Source organism: Manis pentadactyla, chromosome 15 (genome assembly GCF_030020395.1).
Source record: "Manis pentadactyla isolate mManPen7 chromosome 15, mManPen7.hap1, whole genome shotgun sequence".
NCBI lineage: Eukaryota > Metazoa > Chordata > Mammalia > Pholidota > Manidae > Manis > Manis pentadactyla.
This window is the reverse complement of record NC_080033.1, coordinates 23693614-23716572: the sequence shown is the minus strand read 5'-3', so window position 1 is coordinate 23716572 and position 22959 is coordinate 23693614. Positions and strand designations below refer to the sequence as shown.

General features: G+C 35.8%; 1 protein-coding gene across 8 annotated transcripts in view; it reads left to right on the top strand.

The window, feature by feature from the left end:
- Window positions 1–22959, top strand: part of DPY19L3 (dpy-19 like C-mannosyltransferase 3) — an 83170-nt gene that overhangs the window by 49916 nt on the left and 10295 nt on the right. For all 8 annotated transcript variants that reach the window (XM_036929819.2, XM_057493007.1, XM_057493010.1 and 5 more), the window contains 6 exons: window positions 579–652; window positions 825–983; window positions 3857–3979; window positions 4354–4465; window positions 5086–5142; window positions 9234–9316. In XM_036929819.2, coding sequence (XP_036785714.2) covers window positions 579–652; window positions 825–983; window positions 3857–3979; window positions 4354–4465; window positions 5086–5142; window positions 9234–9316 — 608 coding nt within the window. The remainder of the gene's footprint in view (window positions 1–578; window positions 653–824; window positions 984–3856; window positions 3980–4353; window positions 4466–5085; window positions 5143–9233; window positions 9317–22959) is intronic.

Sequence of the window (22959 nt, the reverse complement as noted above, 5' to 3'; positions counted from 1 at the left end):
TTCACCCATTTATGTTGCATGGATTTTTGTAAGCCATAAATTCAAAATAAAATTATAACATATAATCACTAATGATAAACACCGGCATTTGTCTGTTCACCCCTTGAGGGTCACTACTGGGTCTTGACTTGCCTTTGTGTGAATGAGTCTTACATCAGCTATATCTGTAGACAAAAAAACCTTGAAGTCAAACAGGCCTTGTGGGTTTCAGATCATCATATTATTAGTGTTCTGATCTAAAATATAGGACTTGCTGGGCTTCAGCCATCTCCCTCTCCCTGAACCCAAAGAAGCTCATTTTTATCTATTTTACATACTGAATTTATGCATAAGATTTTTGTTTGAAAAAATGATTCTGCTAAGAAAAAAAAGGAATGGAGGGAGTGTTAAAGTCACTGCTTTAGAGTTACTCAGTTCTAAAAACTATTGTAAACATTTACTAATTTTTATACACATATGTGCACACACACTTACATTCCTATTTAACTAGACCCTGAGTGTATGTATTCATTGGGAAATTAAAAGGAAACCATGCATATGACACTAATAAGAATTTTCCATTTCTCCCTTCTCAATAGAAAATTCTTAACCTGAAGTCAGATGAACACATATTTAAATTTCTGAAGGCAAAATTTGGGTTTGGAGCAACAAGGTATGACTGAATTTAAAATTTGTGTTCCTTTTTGTATTAAATCAGCAGGAACTTTTAAACTTAAGTTGTCATTGTGCCTTCAATTATTAATTTCAGGCTCATTTTGAGGAAAAATTTGTAGTTTACTTATTTTATATTAAATTTAATACTTTGCTTTCCATTTGTTCCCTAGAGATTTTGATGCAAATCTGTATCTGTGTGAAGAAGCATTTGGCTTCCTGCCTTTTAATACATTTGAAAGGCTTTCAGATACTCTCCTCTTCTATGCTTATATATTTGTTCTGTCCATCACAGTGATTGCAGCATTAGCTGTTGTCTTCCATAATCTCAGGTATGGTGTATTTCAGAAATCTACTTATATGCTTTAATGAACTTGTCCTATGTTGCAGAAGAATTGCTAAGCTAGAAATCAAAATATCAGACACAAAACAGTATTACTGTTCAGCTTGAAGGGGAAACATATCCAGTTTAGAGTGGATCCCACTCTCAGTAGGTGTGGGTGGAGTAGTGAAAAGATAGCAAAAAGTAATGAATGCAATACAAACTGGTCTGGGTTTAAGTCTGGTTTGTACTCTTGGGAATGATGTAATCTTTGAGCTGGTTATAGAACCTTTCACTATTCCCATTTCCCTTTCTGTAAAATAGGAATACTATTAGTGTTTACTCTGCAGGGTTTTGTGAGAAGTAAGTCAAAACTTCATGAAGTGCTTAAAATAGTGCCTCATGCTGAGAATGTTTTGTAGATTTTTAGCTATCCTTAGCTAGTATTATTTTATTGATTCTTAGTTCATATTTTGTTCCCATTTTAGTTTCCTGCGTTTTCTACTTTCTCTTTCTAGCTGCCTTTTTTATTTTTCATGCAGTATCAAGATTTAACCATTGTTTATTTGTTTTGTTGGATCTTGTGCTGCAGTAGACCATAATTAATAGCATTTACTAAAAGTCTTAAGTAACATTTGATGATTTTTTTAAACTTAGCATGTCTAGTAATCTAAAAGAAAATTAATATAAAGGAATATAAAGACTTTTAAAACTTGTAGAATACCTACTATCAAGCTGATGGAGGTTTTTGCATTTACTATCCATGTTAAATTGAAAGAAAATTAAGTGTAAGAAGTTGAAGCTACTGTCATTTGTGAAAACTTAATGAAGCTCAGAAGAAAGCCTTTTTGTATGTAGTTACTTTGCCAATTAAGGTGCCGGTGAACTGTGATTCACAGCCACCAGAGAGTTGTGCTGGGAAAAAGTCATTAAAATGAGCCTGTATCAGTTGAGGTGTTTCATGATTATTAAGAATGAAGCAACATTGAACCATGAAAATATTTCATTGACTATAAACTATTTTAGTATCTTTCAGAAGTGTTCTTAGCCCAAGATAAAATTTAGCCCTGTGAAAATAGATGGAAATTATTCTAGACAGTGTAATTTAATATTATTCCAGACACACCAAGTGTGCACAGGACACTTAGACTGCATGCAGAATAGGAACTCAGATGGCCTGCAGTATTTTATGAAAATGTCTGCTATGCTCAGTGTGAATCTATGAGCCATCTCGGTAGGCTGGTTTGGTGTATGAGTATAGATAAAGATTTTACAACATCCTCATCTACCAGGTAGGAATATTAGGAGTTTATTAGAGGAAAAGCACTATGTTAATATAGTAGTTTAAGAATTATGGAATCTTAATATAAATTAACTTCTAAGTAATTTGAAGGCTGTTTTATCTTGCCAGGTATTTGAAGTATTTCACCTTTTTAGGACTGAGAAAGATGATACCATTATGTTTCTACAGCATATCAGCATTAGTGTGAAGAATACAACTGAAGGGGCACCCTGCTGTGTATTCATGGGGTTCATAAGAGCTTTCTAGATTGACTGGGGACATGGGGGAGATGTTGCAGAATTCTCTCAGGTATCAAGGACAGCTGAAAGCATATGTTCTCCTTATCTGGAGGAAATCTTTTAGTATCAATATGCAAGCCAGAATGTGGGTAGTAATATATAATATATAAATAACGATTATTACCAGTGGTGAAATTTACCTTAGAGTATCATTTTAATGAATCTAGGGTGATGAAAGGAGCATTATAGGAAATAATAGCTCTCTAGCTACATAGAAGTATCATACATATCCAAGTCTATTGGATTTGTATGAAGGATAAAGCAGGGCCTTTATAAAACTATTATTTTCATCTTTAGCTGGTGGCCCTTACTGTTGTTTCCTTTTCCCCATGACAACAAATTGTGCAACATCTGCATCCACTCATCCATCTCAACATCATGAAAGTGGAGACAACCAGACAGTACATGCTTCTCAAAATGATGCAAGAGAGTACATTATATCCCCATGAAGTGTTCTTCCCAAAACAAATGAACTTGATTCTAATAATTAACCTCTAGATCTAATTACAAGTTTATAAGAAACATGGGAACAGAGAACTGTATTAAACACCAACACAGGGAAAAAATCAGCCAAATCTAGAAGGTGAGAATAGTTATAGGACAAATGATACGTTTTCTTCAGCCAATAAACCACCTTGAAAGCTGGGAGAGGATGGGATACTTTAACTGATTGAAAGATAATTTAAGAAGGCATTGATGAAATGCAGTGTGAAAGGTTTGGATCCTGATTCAAAGGAACCACCTGAAAAAAGCAATTGCAATAGACAGAAAGTAGAACATGCACAGGTGGTAAATGATGTTAAGGAATCATTGTTGATTTTATGGGTGTAGTCACTTTAATGTAGCCATATTTGATTTTAAAAATTTGTTATACATATGAGGTGTTGGTAGGTTAAAAATGTGATCATTGTTTCATAAAGGAAGTGAAATCTAATTTATGGATGCATTTTTACTTTTTCTTATTTATAAAAACTGTAAGAATAGCAGTAACTCTTAAAATCTTTCAAGACCTCTTACAGTTTCAATGATTCCAAAAGGGTTTTTTCTTTTCTCTTGTAATTTAAAGGATTGAAGCACTTTAAATTTTTATTTAAATTAAAATGAAATCTGTTAAATTTTAGTTATGCTAATTATTGATGCATTTATATTATGATACTTTTAGCCTCAAATTCAAAATCGATGAATGCTGATTCATTTTATCTTAGGAAAATAATACATTTCTAAATATATGAGGCATAAATTTCTTGTATCTTCTTTAGAAAAGATTGAACTAAAATTATGTATGTGTGCTATTTTATTCAGTAATTCTTCAAATCAGCAATCCATGGGTAAAGTGGGAAAGTGCACAATCAGCCTGAAACCAGAAACTGCCTACAACTTAATACATACCATTCTGTTTGGATTTTTGGCATTGAGTACAATGAGGTATTTTTGTCTTGTTTCTTTGATTTTTTTTTTTTTTGCCATTCTGTACCTGACACAGTTTAGCAATATAATTTGGAAACCGACAATTATCTCCATTAATAAGTATGATTCCCATAAAAATGTCCTTGTTTACTGTCTTCAGTATAAAATATTATTTATGACCAGTGTTTCCTAATTATCAACATTCCTCTATTTTTATTTACATGATAGTTCTCAGAAGGCAATGAGATTAACAACTAACCCTTTGGCAGATGGATTCTACATAGTTTTAATAAGATTTTACCATCACAAACAGTATAGCTGCCTTTATGGCTGTGGGACTTGATTTCTACATAGGAGCACTTGTTGACTTTTGCCTATTTCTGTTCTTCCAGAATGAAGTACCTCTGGACATCACACATGTGTGTGTTTGCATCATTTGGCTTATGCAGCCCTGAAATATGGGAGTTACTTCTAAAGCTGATCCATCTTTATAACCCAAAGAGAGTCAGTGCTCTCCCTTCTTCTATTTCATTTTATAACTTAGTATTTCTTTCATACCAATTCTTTTTTTTTCACTAGTTGCCTGTACATCAGTCTGACAAAATGGATACCAAAATTTGAAACTAGAAATAGATAATTTAAATTATGATTTTATAAGGAGTTAGTTTTAAATAATTTTATTTCTTAAATTATTTATTTTTCCAGACTCTAAATTTAATAATATTGATTAATATAGAATTTGGAAATACTGAAAAATACAAAAACAAAAATTAGAAATCACTCATACTTCCATTATTCAGAGTTATTACTATTATTATTATAATGTATATTATCCTTAAATAATTATTTATAAGGATATGCTCATAATTAACAGCATATAAATTCAGTTTTGAGTTTTTCTGCCCTATAAATTCACTAGGTGGCAATATGGTAGAAGGGGCTATAAATACCTTATGAATGATTGGGATCCTTACATTGACACTTATGTTGCTTGGCACATTGGAGACTTATACTCCAATCAAGTTATTTTTCTGTTTATGAAAAAGGCATATGTTTACAAAGCAAAATTGTAAGGCAAAAGTGTTCAAAATATTTGTAATCTAAATAACATCTTTCTCATATAGGTATATATAATGCGATATTCAGTACCAGTATTAATACTGCTGTATCTATGCTACAAGGTAAGACTGATTTTCCTCATTCTTGTCATTAATCTGTTTAGCAGAATAATTGCTTTGACCCATTGTGCTTTGTATATTATTGGCAAATAGAGTGGTTTGCAGAGGTCATAAATGTTTCCTTCTCTTCTTATAAAGTCAGGTGGCATTGATAGGAAAACTGATTTGTTTCCCAAATAGTATTTAACAAGTAAAAGCATTTTAGAAAAACTACTTAATTTTGGTTTTAATTTACTATTCAGCTGATGCAAATTCTAAACATAAAGATGTTTTCAGACCTATTTTGAGGTGAATAAAGTAGAAAAAGTTTTATCTAGAGTAAGAGATCTTACTGCCTCTCATTTTACTTTAACCTACATATTTTATTAAATAATTAAAATCATCTTTGTAAGAGGGCTGGGCACATATAAATATACACAGTCTAAAATGAGCGTTGTTGACTATCCTTCAGTTTCAATAGGAAGTAATGAAAATCTTCATATTCTTCGTTGACTATTTTCTGAAACAGCATTAACTGTGCTTCAGTTCTAAGAATCCTCCATAAGAGACAGTGAATCATTGAAAGATTGGCTACTTTGTGTCTCCTTTATCACATCTTTGATATTTAGAGGCTTGAATTGTCACCTGAACAGGTAGCCCAGCATGTGTCATCCAACTGAGCTTTCACCCTCTCTTTTTTAAAAAGATGTTACATTTTTTTTAAGTTTAGATTTTTTTCTTCAAATGTTGTTTTACGTTGCAAAAATGGATTTGAAACTGTACTGTCTATATACAGCCCTCAAGTTGAGATGGTGGCTAAGATGGGAAAGAGGGGGTACCTCACCCACAGAGAGGATCAGCTTTTGGTTGTATTTGCTTTATAACTTTTAATAATTTAAATATAAATATTAAAAATATATTTTATAATAAGTTTATATTTTCATTTAAGATTTTATTTGAAGCAAAGGTTTTAGGCTAAGAAAAAAGGTTTGCTAATCACTGTTGTTTTGTAAATATCCAAAAAATCATGTTCTGTCATGTTCCTTTGTATCAAAACACTGTTATGGGCAGAGCATGGTGCTGATTCCTAGATACTGGAAAATATAAATAGATTATTTCTACCCCCCTGCCTCTGGGAATTTTATTGTTTTAATGTAAATAAATGAAACTTCTTAAAAACATCTGGAAAGCAACAGCTGTGGATTAAACAATATATGTTTAATAATAAATGAGGTAACTTTACCTTTATACATTGATTCTGAGGGATAAAACACCCTCCTTACAGAAAAAAATACAGCTCATCATTCTTACCTCACCATTAAAGAGTTACTCACACTGTAACAATCTTTTTCCACTGTGTCGTGTGCAGGCTGAGTTTCTTTAATGTCTCAGCTATTTATCTGAAATTTTATTGATTTTTTTTTTTGTAAAGCTATTTGAAGACTTCTTGATAAAATTGAGGAAGGACAGTATAGAAGAAATAAACTGTAGAGCATTGGCTCTCAAAGTGTGGTCCCCAGACAAGTAGTGTCATCATCACTGGGGAACTTGTCAGAAACACAGACTTTTGGGTCCTGCTCCAGACATACTGAAGTATCAGAAACTGTGGGTGTAGGGTCCAGAAACTTGTGTTTTAAGCAGCCCTCCAGGTGGTGCTCATGTACCATCAAGTGAGAAATCCCTGCATAAGACAGGGCGTCTCAGCAGCAGCGATGCTGACATCTAAACAGGTAATTCTTTGTCATAGAGGGCCATCCTGTGCATTGTAGGACAGGCATCTGTCCCTGTCTTCCACTCACTAGATGCCAACAGCACCTCACTCCAGTTGTGACAGGCAGAATGTCTCTAGACATTTCAAAACATCCCCCTGGAGCTGGGGCAAAATCCCTTCCCACACCCCTCTTAAAAACCATTGCTATTGAAGAATCAGTTATAACACTGAAAAAGCCACCATTTCTAGGAAATCTTTATAGCTATTTCCTGAGTAAGAGAGCTGATAATACTGAAGAATCATTCCAAAGACCACTGGCCTATCTGCTCAGTGTTGGGCTTTAGAAATCCTAATGTATCCAACTTTCCTTGTATTAAATAGTTCAGATATTTCAGCTTCTCAAAACTTATAAAATATAAATTCACAATGAAAATAAAGATGTGATATATATTAGGAGCAACCCTGAAACTGACTGTTTTCCAACTGTTGAACAGATTTGTCTGTAAGTAATATAAACTCATGTATTTCAAAGCCTGATTTGAGTTTTACATAGCATTTGTAATGAGGATTTCAAATTTTCTTGTTCATAATACCAATTTTGCTATATATATTTCTAGGTTAATCCTGTTTCAAAGAGAAGAGCATATATTAATTCTGAGTAGACTATATTTTCTTGTTCATAATACCAATTTTGCTATATATATTTCTAGGTTAATCCTGTTTCAAAGGGAAGAGCATATATTAATTCTGAGTAGAATATCTACTCTAAAATGAAGGGTTTAATAAAATTATTACCCTTATGTTGATTGACTTAGGTTGCTGAAATCTGATGTAAACTACTAATCATTTAGAAACAGCGTTTAGTTAATTCAGCACTTATTTTCTATTGTTTAAGGAGTTTACTATAAGACTATGTTATTAGATTTTAACATTTTCAGAACTAACAGCAACTTTCAAACTAGAAAAATATCTAATATACATTGAATTCATATATTTCAAAATTTTTTTAACCAAAAGAATTAGAATATATTTAAAAGTTGGTATTCTTTTATCAAAATTAATTGGGATAATGGATAATTGAAATATTACAAATGTACCAATCAGTAGTTTTTATTATATCTCTTCTAAAACCTAGAACCAATAGTACTAACACGTATCTTCCATCACTAGCAATTTCCCTGATTCACCCACCCAGGAGACAAGATGTGAATGAGCAGAAAAAATAGTCAAAGATGAGATGAAAAAAAAGTGGTAGAACTAAAACATAGACCAGTCAGGTGCCACTTTGTTTCTAGTTAGTGGTTTTAAATAAAATTACTCTATTTTCAACATTAATAAAGCACAGATAGATTGTCATTGGCCTTCTATTCCAATGTATGAAGTGAATTCCACAGTTTACCTTAGGATGTATATAGATGATCAAATCTTTTTAGCCAATTGCCATTTGATAAAACAATTAACATTTAATTAATTTTTGAGTTAAATTGACAAGTTATATTAGAAAAGCAATGGACTCAAGTATAATTTTTATATTTTATCTGCATAATCTTAAGTAACTCAAGTTGAGTGGGAGTCACCAATGGCATAAATATAATATTCAAATGTACCAAATTTTCCTGGAGAGTCCTACTTTCAAAAATCATTCTCTCCCCTTGTACCTTTAATTATATTAATATATATGTCCAGATTTCTAGACAATTACTGTATTGCCCAGATTACTATAGAAATCTAAATTCCTGAAACTGTATTTCTAAAACTGTAATCACAATATTATTCCATGAAAAGGGAGCTGGAGTTGCAATCAGGTTTCAAACTGTAGCTCTGCCACTTGGTGACCTGCCCAAGTCAGGTTATCTTTCTGAGCCAAGGTCTCAATACTAGTAAAATGGAAAACAGATAAGTGAGATTGATGATGCCTTCTGCATCATCTTTCTCTCCAGGTAATTGTGAGTATAAAACAAGGTCCTATATTCTAAAACATTTTTGCAGCTGTAAAATGGTGCTGTCTTCTACATTTAAGTGTAGATTTCATGATGTTAGTTAAATTTTTCTACTATGCTGTGAACTTTCTTGTGGTTGCTATTCTTGTCATATTTAATGTTTTACTGTGTATTAACACCACATACAACAGCATTTTTATTATAGTAATATAAATGCTCATTTTTAAAAGTTGACAGCATCTCTAGTCTTAATTAGCTTTGGCTCAAAATAATTTTAGAAACTTTTCTCAGACTTTACCACACTAGTACTAGGAGGGTTGACTGCAAAGGAGAAGTAACTCTAATACACAGTCACCACATTTATTTAATTCACAAGTTATATGCAGTTTCTCCTTTTCCATTTTAATCTTAGTGATAGTTATGGGTGTGGGGTGGATTTTGTTTTGGTTTTGTTTTTGTTTCAGTTCTGGCCAGGAATGATGGATGAACTCTCCGAATTGAGAGAATTCTATGATCCAGATACAGTGGAGCTGATGAACTGGATTAAGTAAGAGGATTTTTTAAATAAAATTTAAAGTGCCTTTTAAGAGTCACTATAGACCTCATTTGTTTTTTTCTGTTTCTTTGTTTTGTTTTTTTCTGAATCTAATTGTGAAGTACATTCATCTCAGATAGTTTTTCTTTAAAACTCTGTATTTGGAAATAATTTCTTGCCATGCAAGAAATATTCTAACACAATCACATGAAGAAAGGAAAATACCCATGGAGAGAAAAACAAAATTGGAGGATGCATTTCAAACACTGACAGCAAAGGAAATCAAGTTTTATGCCCTCTACCAATTTTATCTTTATCATTTCTTTCATTTTAATACCATTCAAATTTTTCACTAATGTTGACACATACATATGTATTCTTTCCTTGTTAATCGTTTAAAAGTTATACTGTAAACTGTAGTTGTTAGAGTCATACTTAACTAGCTCAGTGGAGATTTCATTTTAACAATCATATTGCCCAAGCCTAGGCCTAGAGAAAATATAAAATATGAAAACTAGAACTTTTCCTCTCTTGAACACTACAGTGCTTTAGCATTTTATTAGTTATTTTTGTCTGCACTTTGTTGCTTTGCTTCAGTATTCAGCATCAGAATGAAATTCATGTGTTTCAAAGCTTTGTTAATGCCTCCCACTAGCAAAACTAAACTTCTACACTGAGCAATATTCGCTTGCCCTGTAATACTCTATTTCCCTACTTTATAACCAAAAAGCAGCAGTGTAATTATTCACATTTAAGTAGATGTTGCAAATCTTGCATGACATATTCTAAAAGGATCGGCTGTATTGTCTTCATCACTTAGAATTTTAGTAGCTGTATTGGCTCTTGCTCATGACTAATGTTTACTAACCAGTACAACTTAGCACTGCTTGTGTATTAAGCGATGGTAAATGTTTGATAGCTTAGGTCTCTTGAGTGCAATACATGGATTTTATAGAGATTTATATCTAAAATATGTATGTGGCTTTGGTCCCAATGTCGGACTGTGTTTGACTAGATACAATGAGTGTAATTTTTCATATATCTCCAGTGCTGAGAATACTAAGCAGTGCTTTTTCTTTATTTATTTATTTAACTTTAAATCATGGCAGACAATTATAGAGTAAATAATTTCTTCAGTATTGTATATAAGAAAAGAGTTATTCATATAAAGAAAAGCTAATTACTTTTACATTAAATATAGTCAACTGGAAATTTATGACATGTGTATCTGAAGGTGAGACTGATATTTTCTGTTTTTAAAATTGCACCATTGATGGCAGTTTAGAGCAGTCACTCTCTGGTAGAATCCTGAAGCTGGCGATCTTCAGGATCCACCTGGATTAACACTGTAAACACCCCACCTCCACTCCCCAGTCTTATAGGAATTAGAGTGTCATTAAAAATGTATTCTAGCAGAGCCCCAGGTTGTCTTTGGCTGTATCAGACTGACTGTACTTAACTTAATGCCTTTTATTTTCATACTTTTCCTCACAGAAAATTATTTAAAGTAACATTTCTGGTTCTGAAAAATTGTGGATGAGAGATTATTCCAGGATAAAGAACACAGCCTCTTGGTTTATTATTTCTCATTGAGGGAAGTGGTCTTTGTTCCTGACATTATTTTATTAACAGTTCCTCTTTCTGTGTGTAGACATACTCTTTACTTTTTAAAAAAAATTCTCAGCAACTGAAGGATTTGTATTGTTCCAAAAAGTTGCTTCCATTGTGATCTAATCTTGCTTGTTTTAAGATCCTCAAATCTAAATTATTGTTTTTGCAAAAATAGCTGCTAGGCATGTTTTGTGAAATAAGCTTAAGTGATGATGAATGTATGCCAAAACAAGGTCTATTTAGACACAAAATATATTTGTTTAAATCAACATTTAAATCAGCTGTGGTCTGTAGGCTTCAATTCAAACACATGTGAATGAACTTGTTAATTCTTTTAGCCTGTCCTGATTTCTTGGTTTTGAAAGATAAAATGACCTTCCACTCTCACTTTACTACTTTGACTAGTAACAGTGCTGTGAAATGAGGAGGGCTGAAGTGTGCTGGAGAAAAGGCTGTTGTCTAAAGACACATGGAGTATATGTGAAAGTCTGAAGTTGTCAGAAGGCCACCAGACCAGAGCGGGTCACTGGCGGGCAGGTAGCACTGTCAGTGAGAGACCCTTCTTTCTCTCCACTCTGTCTGCTTCTGTTCTCAGCCAAAGGGAAAACTCTCACGTCTGTCCTTTGTCAGGGCAGTCGTGAAAGCATTTATTTGGGCTGGGATGCAGCTTCCACTACAAGATGGCACCCTCTGGGATGAGTCAGGTTAAGACAGTGACCTGCAGAAACTCCAGGGGACACCTCAAGTGACCCTCCATTTTGGTACAGAGCAAGTAAATGTAACGTGTGAGAAAATGCCTCCCCACCATCTCCTGGTCTCTGCTTCATGTACTTGACGCTGGGGCAAACCACACACCTGCTTTAGGCATCACTGATGTGCTCCAGGGACACTGAGCTTCCGTTTGTAAAGCAGGTCTTTCCAAGTATTCACTAAGGGCTTCTCTACATGGAGGGTAAATTGAAAGATTCCATCACATCAGCAGGAATTAGTTATTTTCTTCTCGAGGGGCTCCATTATGACCTTTTTTTTGCCCAAACAGATAACCTTAGGGAACAACAAAGGGCATTATTTTAGGATAATACTTATTCATATGAGATGATCATACCAAAGGGAATTAGATTTCTGTGAAAACATTTGAAGCTTTAATACATAAAGTTATTTCATGCCTGAAGTTGTATACTTACTAGTACAATTTAACAGATATTTATTGAGCACCAACTAGGTATATATATAGGACACTGCATTAAACATGTAACCATTGGGTGGCAATCCATTTGTTTTTTATAAAGTATATACAGTCTTATGCTCAGGTTTCACATGAGCCACATTGTGGTTACTACATTCCTCCCTTTTATCAAGTCCCCACCACATAACCCATTACAGTCACTGTCCATCAGCATAGTAAGATGCTGTAGAGTCACTACTTGTCGTTTCTGTGCTATACTGCCTTCCCCATGGGGTGGCAATCCATTTTAACTGCCTTTTCATTAGGTAAATGTTGGACCTCATCTCAGTACTATTGTCTTCATTCTTCTCTTCATTATTCTTATTGCTGACACCACTTTTAAGATTTTTTATTTTAGTTGAAGCTTTTTATAGTTCTAATTTTTTAGTAATAGAAAATGTTCTATGCTGTCCTATCTTTAGTTTCCTGTCTTTAGTCTTTGGAGTCTTTAATCACTTTAAATTTAGTGATTTAAGTATAAAACCAAGATTCTTTGGGATTAAAATCTCATTAAGCAGCAAGGATATTTTGTTGCAATCAGGCTCCCAGTCTTCCCTATGAGAACTAGGAGATACCTTCCACAGCCTTGGCCAGTGTGTTCTCACCTGGTTGCCTGCCTTCCACATTATGCTGAGGTGCTGTATGCCTTGTTTTCCTTTGGATTTAAATGCATATGTTACTATTAACCCCTTTTTGCTGATAATGTTTCCAGAATACAAAGATTAAAGACTAGGGTTTTTCTTTACTTTATGATATCTTTTCAGCAAAACCCAGGTGGTACTTTTACAGGTTTTCTGTGTGATTAGAAAGCACATTGACTTCAGGAAGGCCAAATGTTGCAGCAGTTGGTGGTTCTTACCTGTTCCTTTTTGACCTTAGAGTGTTTCATTTTTGGTTCCTGAAATTTTTCTTTGACATTGTGCAATTAAGATAGACCTGTAGATGTAAATATTTTGAGATGTGACATTTTAACTACTTGGCTTTAAAAGACTAGAAAGAGTCTCTTTCCAGTGACAAAAACCTGCATGTGTAGTATTTTCTCAGTGGGACTCAGGAAATGGACCATATTTCCTTTCCATTTTATCAAAGCAGAAAGAAGTACTGTATATTTTAAATACGATGTAGGGTAACTTCAAACCTTAAATGCCTACAGCTTCTTTTATATTTAGTGAATTATTTGAAGTATTTGAATAATTCTATAAATTTTTGAAGTGCAGATAAAGCAAGTGTTCACACATTATATTATAATGCTCAGTTTACTCATTAGTCCAACAGTAATTAACTTGTTGAAGACTAGACCTTCAAAAATAAATGAGATTATTTGTTCAAAATGCCACCAGGTCTTCCTGGAATGACATTTAAATTATATAATGTAAATCCGTTTGAACCTGAGTCCTTGTCATTATTTAGTGACATTTCTTTTTTTTTTTTTTTTTTAATTCATAACGTCGTTCATATAAACTGCATCGTTTTGCCAACTGGAATGAAAACATAGTTCACAAAATTTATAAATATTTTACATATACACAACTAAATGACCTACAAAACTCTGTGAAGTTAAATTTTACAAATAGCAGAACAGACTATGTTTGATTCCTCTTCTTTATCCATCACAAATAGTTAAGGTGGTTGAACCTTTCAAGTTGTAACTGTGAAAAATAGCCAGTGTGAGAAATAATGATGCTGAATTTTTATGAGTCTCCAAAATTCAGTTTTGTGCTTTATTCTAAATAAATGAGATGTCTTAGAAACAAAAGAGTATCTAAGAAAATGCTGAGTGAAAACATGATGACAATTTTGCAGATTCTGACTTAGACAAATCATTCCGAAGAATTATAGAGACTGGTTATTTGACAAGTGTTTTTCTCATGAAAATATTTGTTAATGACATGTATTCTGAATGAAGGAAAAAGGTATTACCTGTGAAACTATTTTGGCTAAAATATTAAAAACAGATTCTGTCCATCTCTGCGCTTTCCAGCTACTTCAGTTTTTTTTTTCTTTTTTTTGAGGGCATATCTTATATTTATTGATCAAATGGTTGTTAACAACAAAATCCTGTATAGGGGACTCAATGCACAATCATTAATCAACCCCAAGCCTAATTCTCAACAGTCTCCAATCTTCTAAAGTATAACGAACAAGTTCTTACATGGTGAACAAATTCTTACATAGTGAATAAGTTCTTACATGGTGAACAGTGCAAGGGCAGTCATCACAGAAACTTTCAGTTTTGATCACACATTATGAACTATAAACAATCAGGTCAAATATGAATATTTGTTTGATTTTTATACTTGATTTATATGTGGATCCCACATTTCTCCCTTTATTATTATTACTATTTTTTTTTTTAATAAAGTGCTGAAGTGGTAGGTAGATGTAAGATAAAGGTAGAAAACTTAGTTTAGTGTTGTAAGGGAGCAAATGTAGATGATCAGGTGTGTCCCTGTAGACTATGTGTTAATTCAGGCTAGACAAGGGCAATAAAACATCCACGGATGCAGAAGATTTCTCTCAAAACAGGGGGGGTGAGGTCCTAAGCCTCACCTCTGTTAATCCCCAATTTCTCCCCTGATGGCCCCCCTGCGACTGTGCCTGTCTTAGGTTGTTCCTCCCTTGAGGAATCTTACCCGTCTCTGGCTAACCAGTCATCTTCCGGGGCCATACAGGGAAATGTAAAGTTGGTAAGTGAGAGAGAAGTCATATTGTTTGAAAAGGTTAGCTTTTTACTTCTTTGCAGGTTTATGCCCTGTGGCTTCTATGCCCAGCATTTGTCTTGAGGTATCTTTAGCACTTGGAGGAATTATGATACTCGGTAAATTCGATATGAGGCACGAATTCTATTTAAGGGTTGTAGTTAGGAAGGAAGAAGAAAAGCTATAGAGGTAGCAGACGGAAGAAAACATGGGAAGATTGATGATTTCTTTGACATATCTTCTTGTAGAGTAATTTAAGCATATATAGGTTTTAAACTACTAATTAAATTGCACACACACATTAACATAATAGGAATACAGTTACATAACCAAAGCAGACCTATAATTACCAGCCATCTCCAGTGAGGCCAAGAAAACCAGTTAGGCACCCTAGGCATTTGTGAAAATTTGTCTATGATATGATGGATATTGTCAAACTGTACTTGAACAGTCTGACAGAAATCAGACAAAACAGCCCAGTCCTGGGAACTGTTCACATCCCATATGTTCTTTTAACAGTAGATAGTCTGTAGTTGTAAGATTTTGGAGCGCTACAACTTGCACTTCTCCTAATTCTTGGTTGAGTTCCAACAGTGTAGATCCAGTCAAATTTGTTGTTTTACTGTATGCACAGGCCAGTTTAGATATCTCCTTCTTCATTCCAATGGCAAGTCCAGGAACCGGTGGGATGAATGCAGCTACAACTGCAGCATCACCTGGATCTTTGTTGAGGTTTTTTGATGATCATCTTCTGGTATGACTCTTCCAGAGAGTGCTGATGTTGGAAGTTCTTCTTCATATCGTATCTTAGTTCATTTTCTGGGTAGCCAAATTGGGCTTTGATCCTCTGTATAAACACAAACAGACCCTTTTCCCACACTTCAATCTGCCCTTTATACCATTGTGTAGAACTCATTGGAGGTCACCAAATAGGAACTGCTTTTTTTTTTTTTTTAAGAGAAAGGAATATTATCAGAAAAGTGTACCTCCATAGCCGATCATCTGACACCCTTTAAGTGATCAAAGTTAAGGATATTTAAAGCATGCATTAATCGTTGATTTACAGTTAGTTTTATCCTATCGTGGAGTAATCCCCCTTTTCTTTCTTTCTTTTTTTTTTTTTTTGTTATCTTTAATCTACACTTACATGAAGAATATTATGTTTACTAGGCTCTCCCCTATACCAGGTCCCCACTATATATAAACCCCTTTATAGTCACTGTCCATCAGCATAGCTAAATGTTGTAGAATCACTACTTGCCTTCTCTGTGTTGTACAGCCCTCCCCTTTCTCCCACCCCCCATGCATGCTGATCTTAATACCCCCCTTCTTCTTCCCCCCCTTATCCCTCCCTACCCACCCATCCTCCCCAGTCCCTTTCCCTTTGGTACCTGTTAGTCCATTCTTGGGTTCTGTGATTCTGCTGCTGTTTTGTTCCTTCAGTTTTTCCTTTGTTCTTATACTCCACAGATGAGTGAAATCACTTGGTATTTCTCTTTCTCCGCTTGGCTTATTTCACTGAGCATAATACCCTCCAGCTCCATCCATGTTGCTGCAAATGGTAGGATTTGCCCTCTTCTTATGGCTGAGTAGTATTCCATTGTGTATATGTACCACATCTTCTTTATCCATTCATCTACCGATGGACATTTAGGTTATTTCCAATTCTTGGCTATTATAAATAGTGCTGCGATAAACATAGGGGTGCATCTGTCTTTCTCATACTTGATTGCTGCATTCTTAGAGTAAATTCCTAGGAGTGGAATTCCTGGGTCAAATGGTAAGTCTGTTTTGAGCATTTTGATGAACCTCCATACTGCTTTCCACAATGGTTGAACTAGTTTATATTCCCACCAGCAGTGTAGGAGGGTTCCCCTTTCTCCACAGCCTCGCCAACATTTGTTGTTTGTCTTTTGGATGGCAGCCATACTTACTGGTGTGAGGTGATACCTCATTGTAGTTTTAATTTGCATTCCTCTGATAATTAGTGATGTGGAGCATCTTTTCATGTGTCTGTTGGCCATCTGTATTTCTTTTTTGGAGAACTGTCTGTTCAGTTCCTCTGCCCATTTTTTAATTGGATTATTTGATATTTGTTTGTTGAGGCGTGTGAGCTCTTTATATATTTTGGACGTCAAGCCTTTATCGGATGTGTCATTTTCAAATATATTCTCCCATACTGTAGGGTTCCTTTTTGTTCTATTGATGGTGTCTTCCTTGCTGTACAGAAGCTTTTCAGCTTAATATAGTCCCACTTCTTCATTTTTGCTGTTGTTTTCCTTGCCCAGGGAGATATGTTCAAGAAGAGGTCGCTCATGTTTATGTCTAGGAGGTTTTTACCTATGTTTTTTTCCACGAGTTTAATGGTTTCATGGCTTACATTCAGGTCTTTGATCCATTTTGAATTTACTTTTGTATATGGGGTTAGACAATGGTCCAGTTTCATTCTCCTACATGTAGCTGTCCAGTTTTGCCAGCACCATCTGTTGAAGAAACTGTCATTTCGCCATTGTATGTCCATGGCTCCTTTATCAAATATTAATTGATCATATATGTTTGGGTTAATGTCTGGAGGCTCTAGTCTGTTCCACTGGTCTGTGGCTCTGTTCTTGTGCCAGTACCAAATTGTCTTAATTACTATGGCTTTATAGTAGAGCTTGAAATTGGGGAGTGAGATCCCCGCTACTTTATTATTCTTTCTCAGGATTGCTTTGGCTATTCGGGGTCTTTGGTGTTTCCATATGAATTTTTGAATTATTTGTTCCAGTTCATTGAAGACTGTTGCTGGTAATTTGATAGGGATTGCATCAAATCTGTATATTGCTTTGGGCAGGATAGCCATTTTGACAATATTAATTCTTCCTAGCCACGAGCATGGGATGAGTTTCCATTTGTTAGTGTCCCCTTTAATCTCTCTTAAGAGTGACTTGTAGTTTTCAGAGTATAGGTCATTCACTTCTTTGGTTAGATTTATTCCTAGCTTTTTATTCTTTTTGATGCAATTGTGAATGGAATTGTTTTCCTGATTTCTCTTTCTGTTGGTTCATTGTTAGTGTATAGGAAAGCCACAGATTTCTGTGTATTGATTTTGTATCCTGCAACTTTGCTGTATTCCAATATCAGTTCTAGTAGTTTTGGGGTCGAGTCTTTAGGGTTTTTTATGTACAATATCATGTCGTCTACATATAGTGACAGTTTAACTTCTTCTTTACCAGTCTGGATTCCTTGTATTTCTTTGTTTTGTCTGATTGCTGTGGCTAGGACCTCCAGTACTATGTTAAATAGCAGTGGGGAGAGTGGGCATCCCTGTCCAGTTCCCGATCTCAGAGGAAAAGCTTTCAGCTTCTCGCTGTTCAGTATAATGTTGGCTGTGCGTTTATGATATATGGCCTTTATTATGTTGAGGTACTTGCCCTCTATTCCCATTTTGCTGAGAGTTTTTATCATGAATGGATGTTGAATTTTGTCAAATGCTTTTTCAGCATCTATGGAGATGATCATGTGTTTTTTGTCTTTCTTTTTGTTGATGTGGTGGGTGATGTTGATGGATTTTCGAATGTTGTACCATCCTTGCATCCCTGGGATGAATCCCACTTGGTCATGGTGTATGATCCTTTTGATATACTTTTGTATTCGGTTTGCTAATATTTTATTAAGTATTTTTGCATCTACATTCATCAGGGATATTAGTCTGTAATTTTCTTTTTTCGCAGGGTCTTTGCCTGGTTTTGGTATTAGGGTGATGTTGGCTTCATAGAATGAGTTTGGGAGTATTCCTTCCTCTTCTATTTTTTGGAAAACTTTAAGGAGAATGGGTATTATGTCTTTTCTGTGTGTCTGATAAAATTCTGAGGTAAATCCGTCCGGCCTGGGTGTTTTGTTCTTGGGTAGTTTTTTGATTACCGTTTCACTTCAATTTCTTTGCTCGTAATTGGTTTGTTTAACTTTTGTGTTTCTTCCTTGGTCAGTCTTGGAAGGTTGTATTTTTCTAGGAAGTTGTCCATTTCTTCTAGGTTTTCCAGCTTGTTAGCATATAGGTTTTCATAGTAGTCTTTAATAATTCTTTGTATTTCTGTGGAGTCTGTCGTGATTTTTCCATTCTCATTTGTGATTCTGTTGATTTGTGTTGATTCTCTTTTTCTCTTAATTAGTTTAGCTAGAGGCTTATCTATTTTGTTTATTTTCTCGAAGAACCAGCTCTTGGTTTCATTGATTTTTGCTATTGTTTTATTCTTGGCAATTTTGTTTATTTCTTCTCTGATCTTTATTATGTCCCTCCTTCTGCTGACTTTAGGCCTCATCTGTTCTTCTTTTTCCAATTTCAATAATTGTGACATTAGACCATTCATTTGGGATTGCTCTTCCTTTTTTAAATATGCTTGGATTGCTATATACTTTCCTCTTAAGACTGCTTTTGCTGTGTCCAACAGAAGTTGGGGCTTAGTGTTATTGTTGTTATTTGTTTCCATATATTGCTGGATCTCCATTTTAATTTGGTCATTGATCCATTGATTATTTAGGAGCGTGTTGTTTAGCCTCCATGTGTTTGTGAGCCTCTTTGCTTTCTTTGTACAGTTTATTTCTAGTTTTATGCCTTTGTGGTCTGAAAAGTTGGTTGGTAGGATTTCAATCTTTTGGAATTTTCTGAGGCTCTTTTTGTGGCCTAGTATGTGGTCTATTCTGGAGAATGTTCTATGTGCACTTGAGAAGAATGTGTATCCTGTTGCTTTTGGATGTAGAGTTCTATAGATGTCTATTAGGTCCATCTGCTCTACTGTGTTGCTCAGTGCTTCCGTGTCCTTACTTATTTTCTGCCCGGTGGACCTATCCTTTGGGGTGAGTGGTGTGTTGAAGTCTCCTAGAATGAATGCATTGCAGTCTATTTCCCCCTTTAGTTCTGTTAGTATTTGTTTCACATATGCTGGTGCTCCTGTGTTGGGAGCATATATATTTAGAATGGTTATATCATCTTGTTTGACTGAGCCCTTTATCATTATGTAGTGTCCTTCTTTATCTCTTGTTACTTTCTTTGTTTTGAAGTGTATTTTGTCTGATATTAGTACTGCAACCCCTGCTTTCTTCTCGCTGTTGTTTGCTTGAAATATGTTTTTCCATCCCTTGACTTTTAGTCTGTACATGTCTTTGGGTTTGAGGTGAGTTTCTTGTAAGCAGCATATAGATGGGTCTTGCTTTTTTATCCATTCTGTTACTCTATGTCTTTTGATTGGTGCATTCAGCCCATTAACATTTAGGGTGACTATTGAAAGATATGTACTTATTGCCATTGCAGGCTTTAAATTCGTGGTTACCAAAGGTTCAAGGTTAGCCTCTTTAGTATCTTACTGCCTAACTTAGCTCGCTTATTGAGCTGTTATATACACTGTCTGGAGATTCTTTTCTTCTCTCCCTTCTTATTCCTCCTCCTCCATTCTTCATATGTTGGGTGTTTTGTTCTGTGCTCTTTCTAGGAGTGCTCCCATCTAGAGCAGTTCCTGTAAGATGTTCTGTAGAGGTGGTTTGTGGGAAGCAAATTCCCTCAGCTTTTGTTTGTCTGGGAATTGTTTAATCCCACCATCATATTTGAATGATAGTCATGCTGGATACAGTATCCTTGGTTCAAGGCCCTTCTGTTTCATTGCATTAAATATATCATGCCATTCTCTTCTGGCCTGTAGGGTTTCTGTTGAGAAATCTGACGTTAGCCTGATGGGTTTTCCTTTATAGGTGACCTTTTTCTCTCTAGCTGCCTTTAAAAGTCTTTCATTGTCCTTGATCTTTGCCATTTTAATTATTATGTGTCTTGGTGTTGTCCTCCTTGGATCCTTTCTGTTGGGGGTTCTGTGTATTTCCGTGGTCTGTTCGATTATTTCCTCCCCCAGTTTGGGGAAGTTTTCAGCAATTATTTCTTCCAAGATACTTTCCATCCCTTTTCCTCTCTCTTCTTCTTCTGGTACCCATATAAAATGGATATTGTTCCTTTTGGATTGACCACACAGTTCTCTTAATATTGTTTCATTCCTGGAGATCCTTTTGTCTCTCTCTATGTCAGCTTCTATGCGTTCCTCTTCTCTGGTTTCAATTCCATCAATGGCCTCTTGCATTGTATCCATTCTGCTTATAAACCCTTCCAGAGTTTGTTTCACTTCTGCGATCTCCTTTCTGGCATCTGTGATCCCCCTCCGGACTTCATCCCATCTCCCTCACGTATTTCTCTGCATCTCTGTCAGCATGTTTATGACTTTTATTTTGAATTCTTTGTTAGGAAGACTGGTTAGGTCTGTCTCCTTCTCTGGAGTCTCTGTTATCTTGGTTTGCCTGTAATTTTGTCTTTTCATGGTGATAGGAATAGTTTGCAGAGCTGGGACGAGTGACGGCTGGAAGAACTTCCCTTCTTGTTGGTCTTTGGCCCTCCTCTCCTGGGAGAACAGCGACCTCTAGTGGCTTGTGCTGCGCAGCTGCGCGCAGACAGGGTTTCTGCTTCCTGCCCGGCTGCTATGGAGTTTATCTCCGCTGTTGCTGTGGGCGTGGCCTGGCTCGGGCAGCTACTCCAAGATGGTGGAGTCGCGTTGGAGCAGGAGCGGCTGGGAGGCTGTTTATCTCCGTAAGGGGCCTCCCTGCTCCCTGCAGCCCAGGGGTTAGGGTGCCCAGAGGTCCCCAGATTCCCTACTTCTGGATTAAGTGTCCCGCCCTGCCCCTTTAAGACTTCCAAAAAAGCACCCACCAAAACAAAACAACAACCACAAAAAAAAAAGAAAAATATTTAAAAAAATAATAATAATAATAAATAAGAAATGGCCGCTCGTTTTTCTTTATTTTCCAGCGCCAGCCTCAGGCATCTGCTCACCGGTCTTGCTGCTCTGTTTCCCTAGTATTGGGGTCCCTATCCCTTTAAGACTTCCAAAAAGCACTCGCCAAAAGAAAACAACAACAACAACAAAAAAAAAAATTGGTCGCTCACTTTTCTTTTGTTCTCCTGCACCAGCCTCTGATACCCGCTCGCCATTCTTGCTGCCTTGTTTCCCTAGTATTGGTTTCCCTGTCCCTTTAAGACTTCCAAAAAGCACTCACCTCAACAAAACAACAACAACAACAACAAAAATGGCCGCTCGCTTTTCTTATGTCCTCCAGCGCCAGGCCTCCAGTACCCGCTCACCATTCTTGCTGCCCTGTTTCCCTAGTATCCAGGACCCCACGCATGCACTGTGTCTGCACTCTGGTCCGGATGGCGGGGGCTGGGTGTTCGGCAGTCCTGGGCTCCCGCTCTGCCTGCTCTTCTCCTGCTGGGAGCTGGGGGGAGGGGCGCTCCGGTCCTGCCGGGCCGGAGCTTGTACTTACCCCCTTCGCGAGGCGCTGGGTGCTCGCAGGTGTGGATGTGGTCTGGATGTTGTCCTGTGTCCTCTGGTCTTTATTCTAGGAAGAGTTGTCTTTGTTTTATTTTCATAGATATATGTGGTTTTGGGAGGAGATTTCCGCTGCTCTACTCACGCCGCCATCTTGGCTCTGACATCTAGTGACATTTCTTACAGAATAAATTGTTTGCAGGTTGGGCAGCCTACTATGGAGCTTGGCAGAGAGCTATGAAAACAAATTATCCTCGCATTTTATACATCATTTGTTCAAACATTGGTAAAAATTGCTTTGTTTTTCTATAATCAAGAAGTGTCATTCAACAGTTAAAAGCTCTCTAGCTATTTTAGACACAGACCACAGACTATATCAGCAAAACTATCTGTGAAGGAAGAATACCCAGCATTATATCTGGTGTTCTGCATGTTTTAAGTTAAGGACAAAGAATTCTTTCTCCCTTTGCCTGCTAAGTTTGCCACAGGAAATATAAATTGCAGTGAATCTAGATTTTTAAAGTTTAGCAAAAATGTGATTGGCTTTCATTTTGTTCCACTTTGCTTGTTTGTTTTACTTTTGTATTTGCTCTGCGAATAAAAAATATTTAAAGTAGCAGTGAAATATCCAAATTTTACCATGGGGCTATAATGTAAAACCAAGTCAGACAAAATAAACATCATCTCTACTCTTCTTGGAAGTCAGTAGTTTTCAAAGAAGTATTATTTCTAACCCATTTTAGAGGCATTTAGGGTACTTGATTTTTGCTCCTTTAAAAT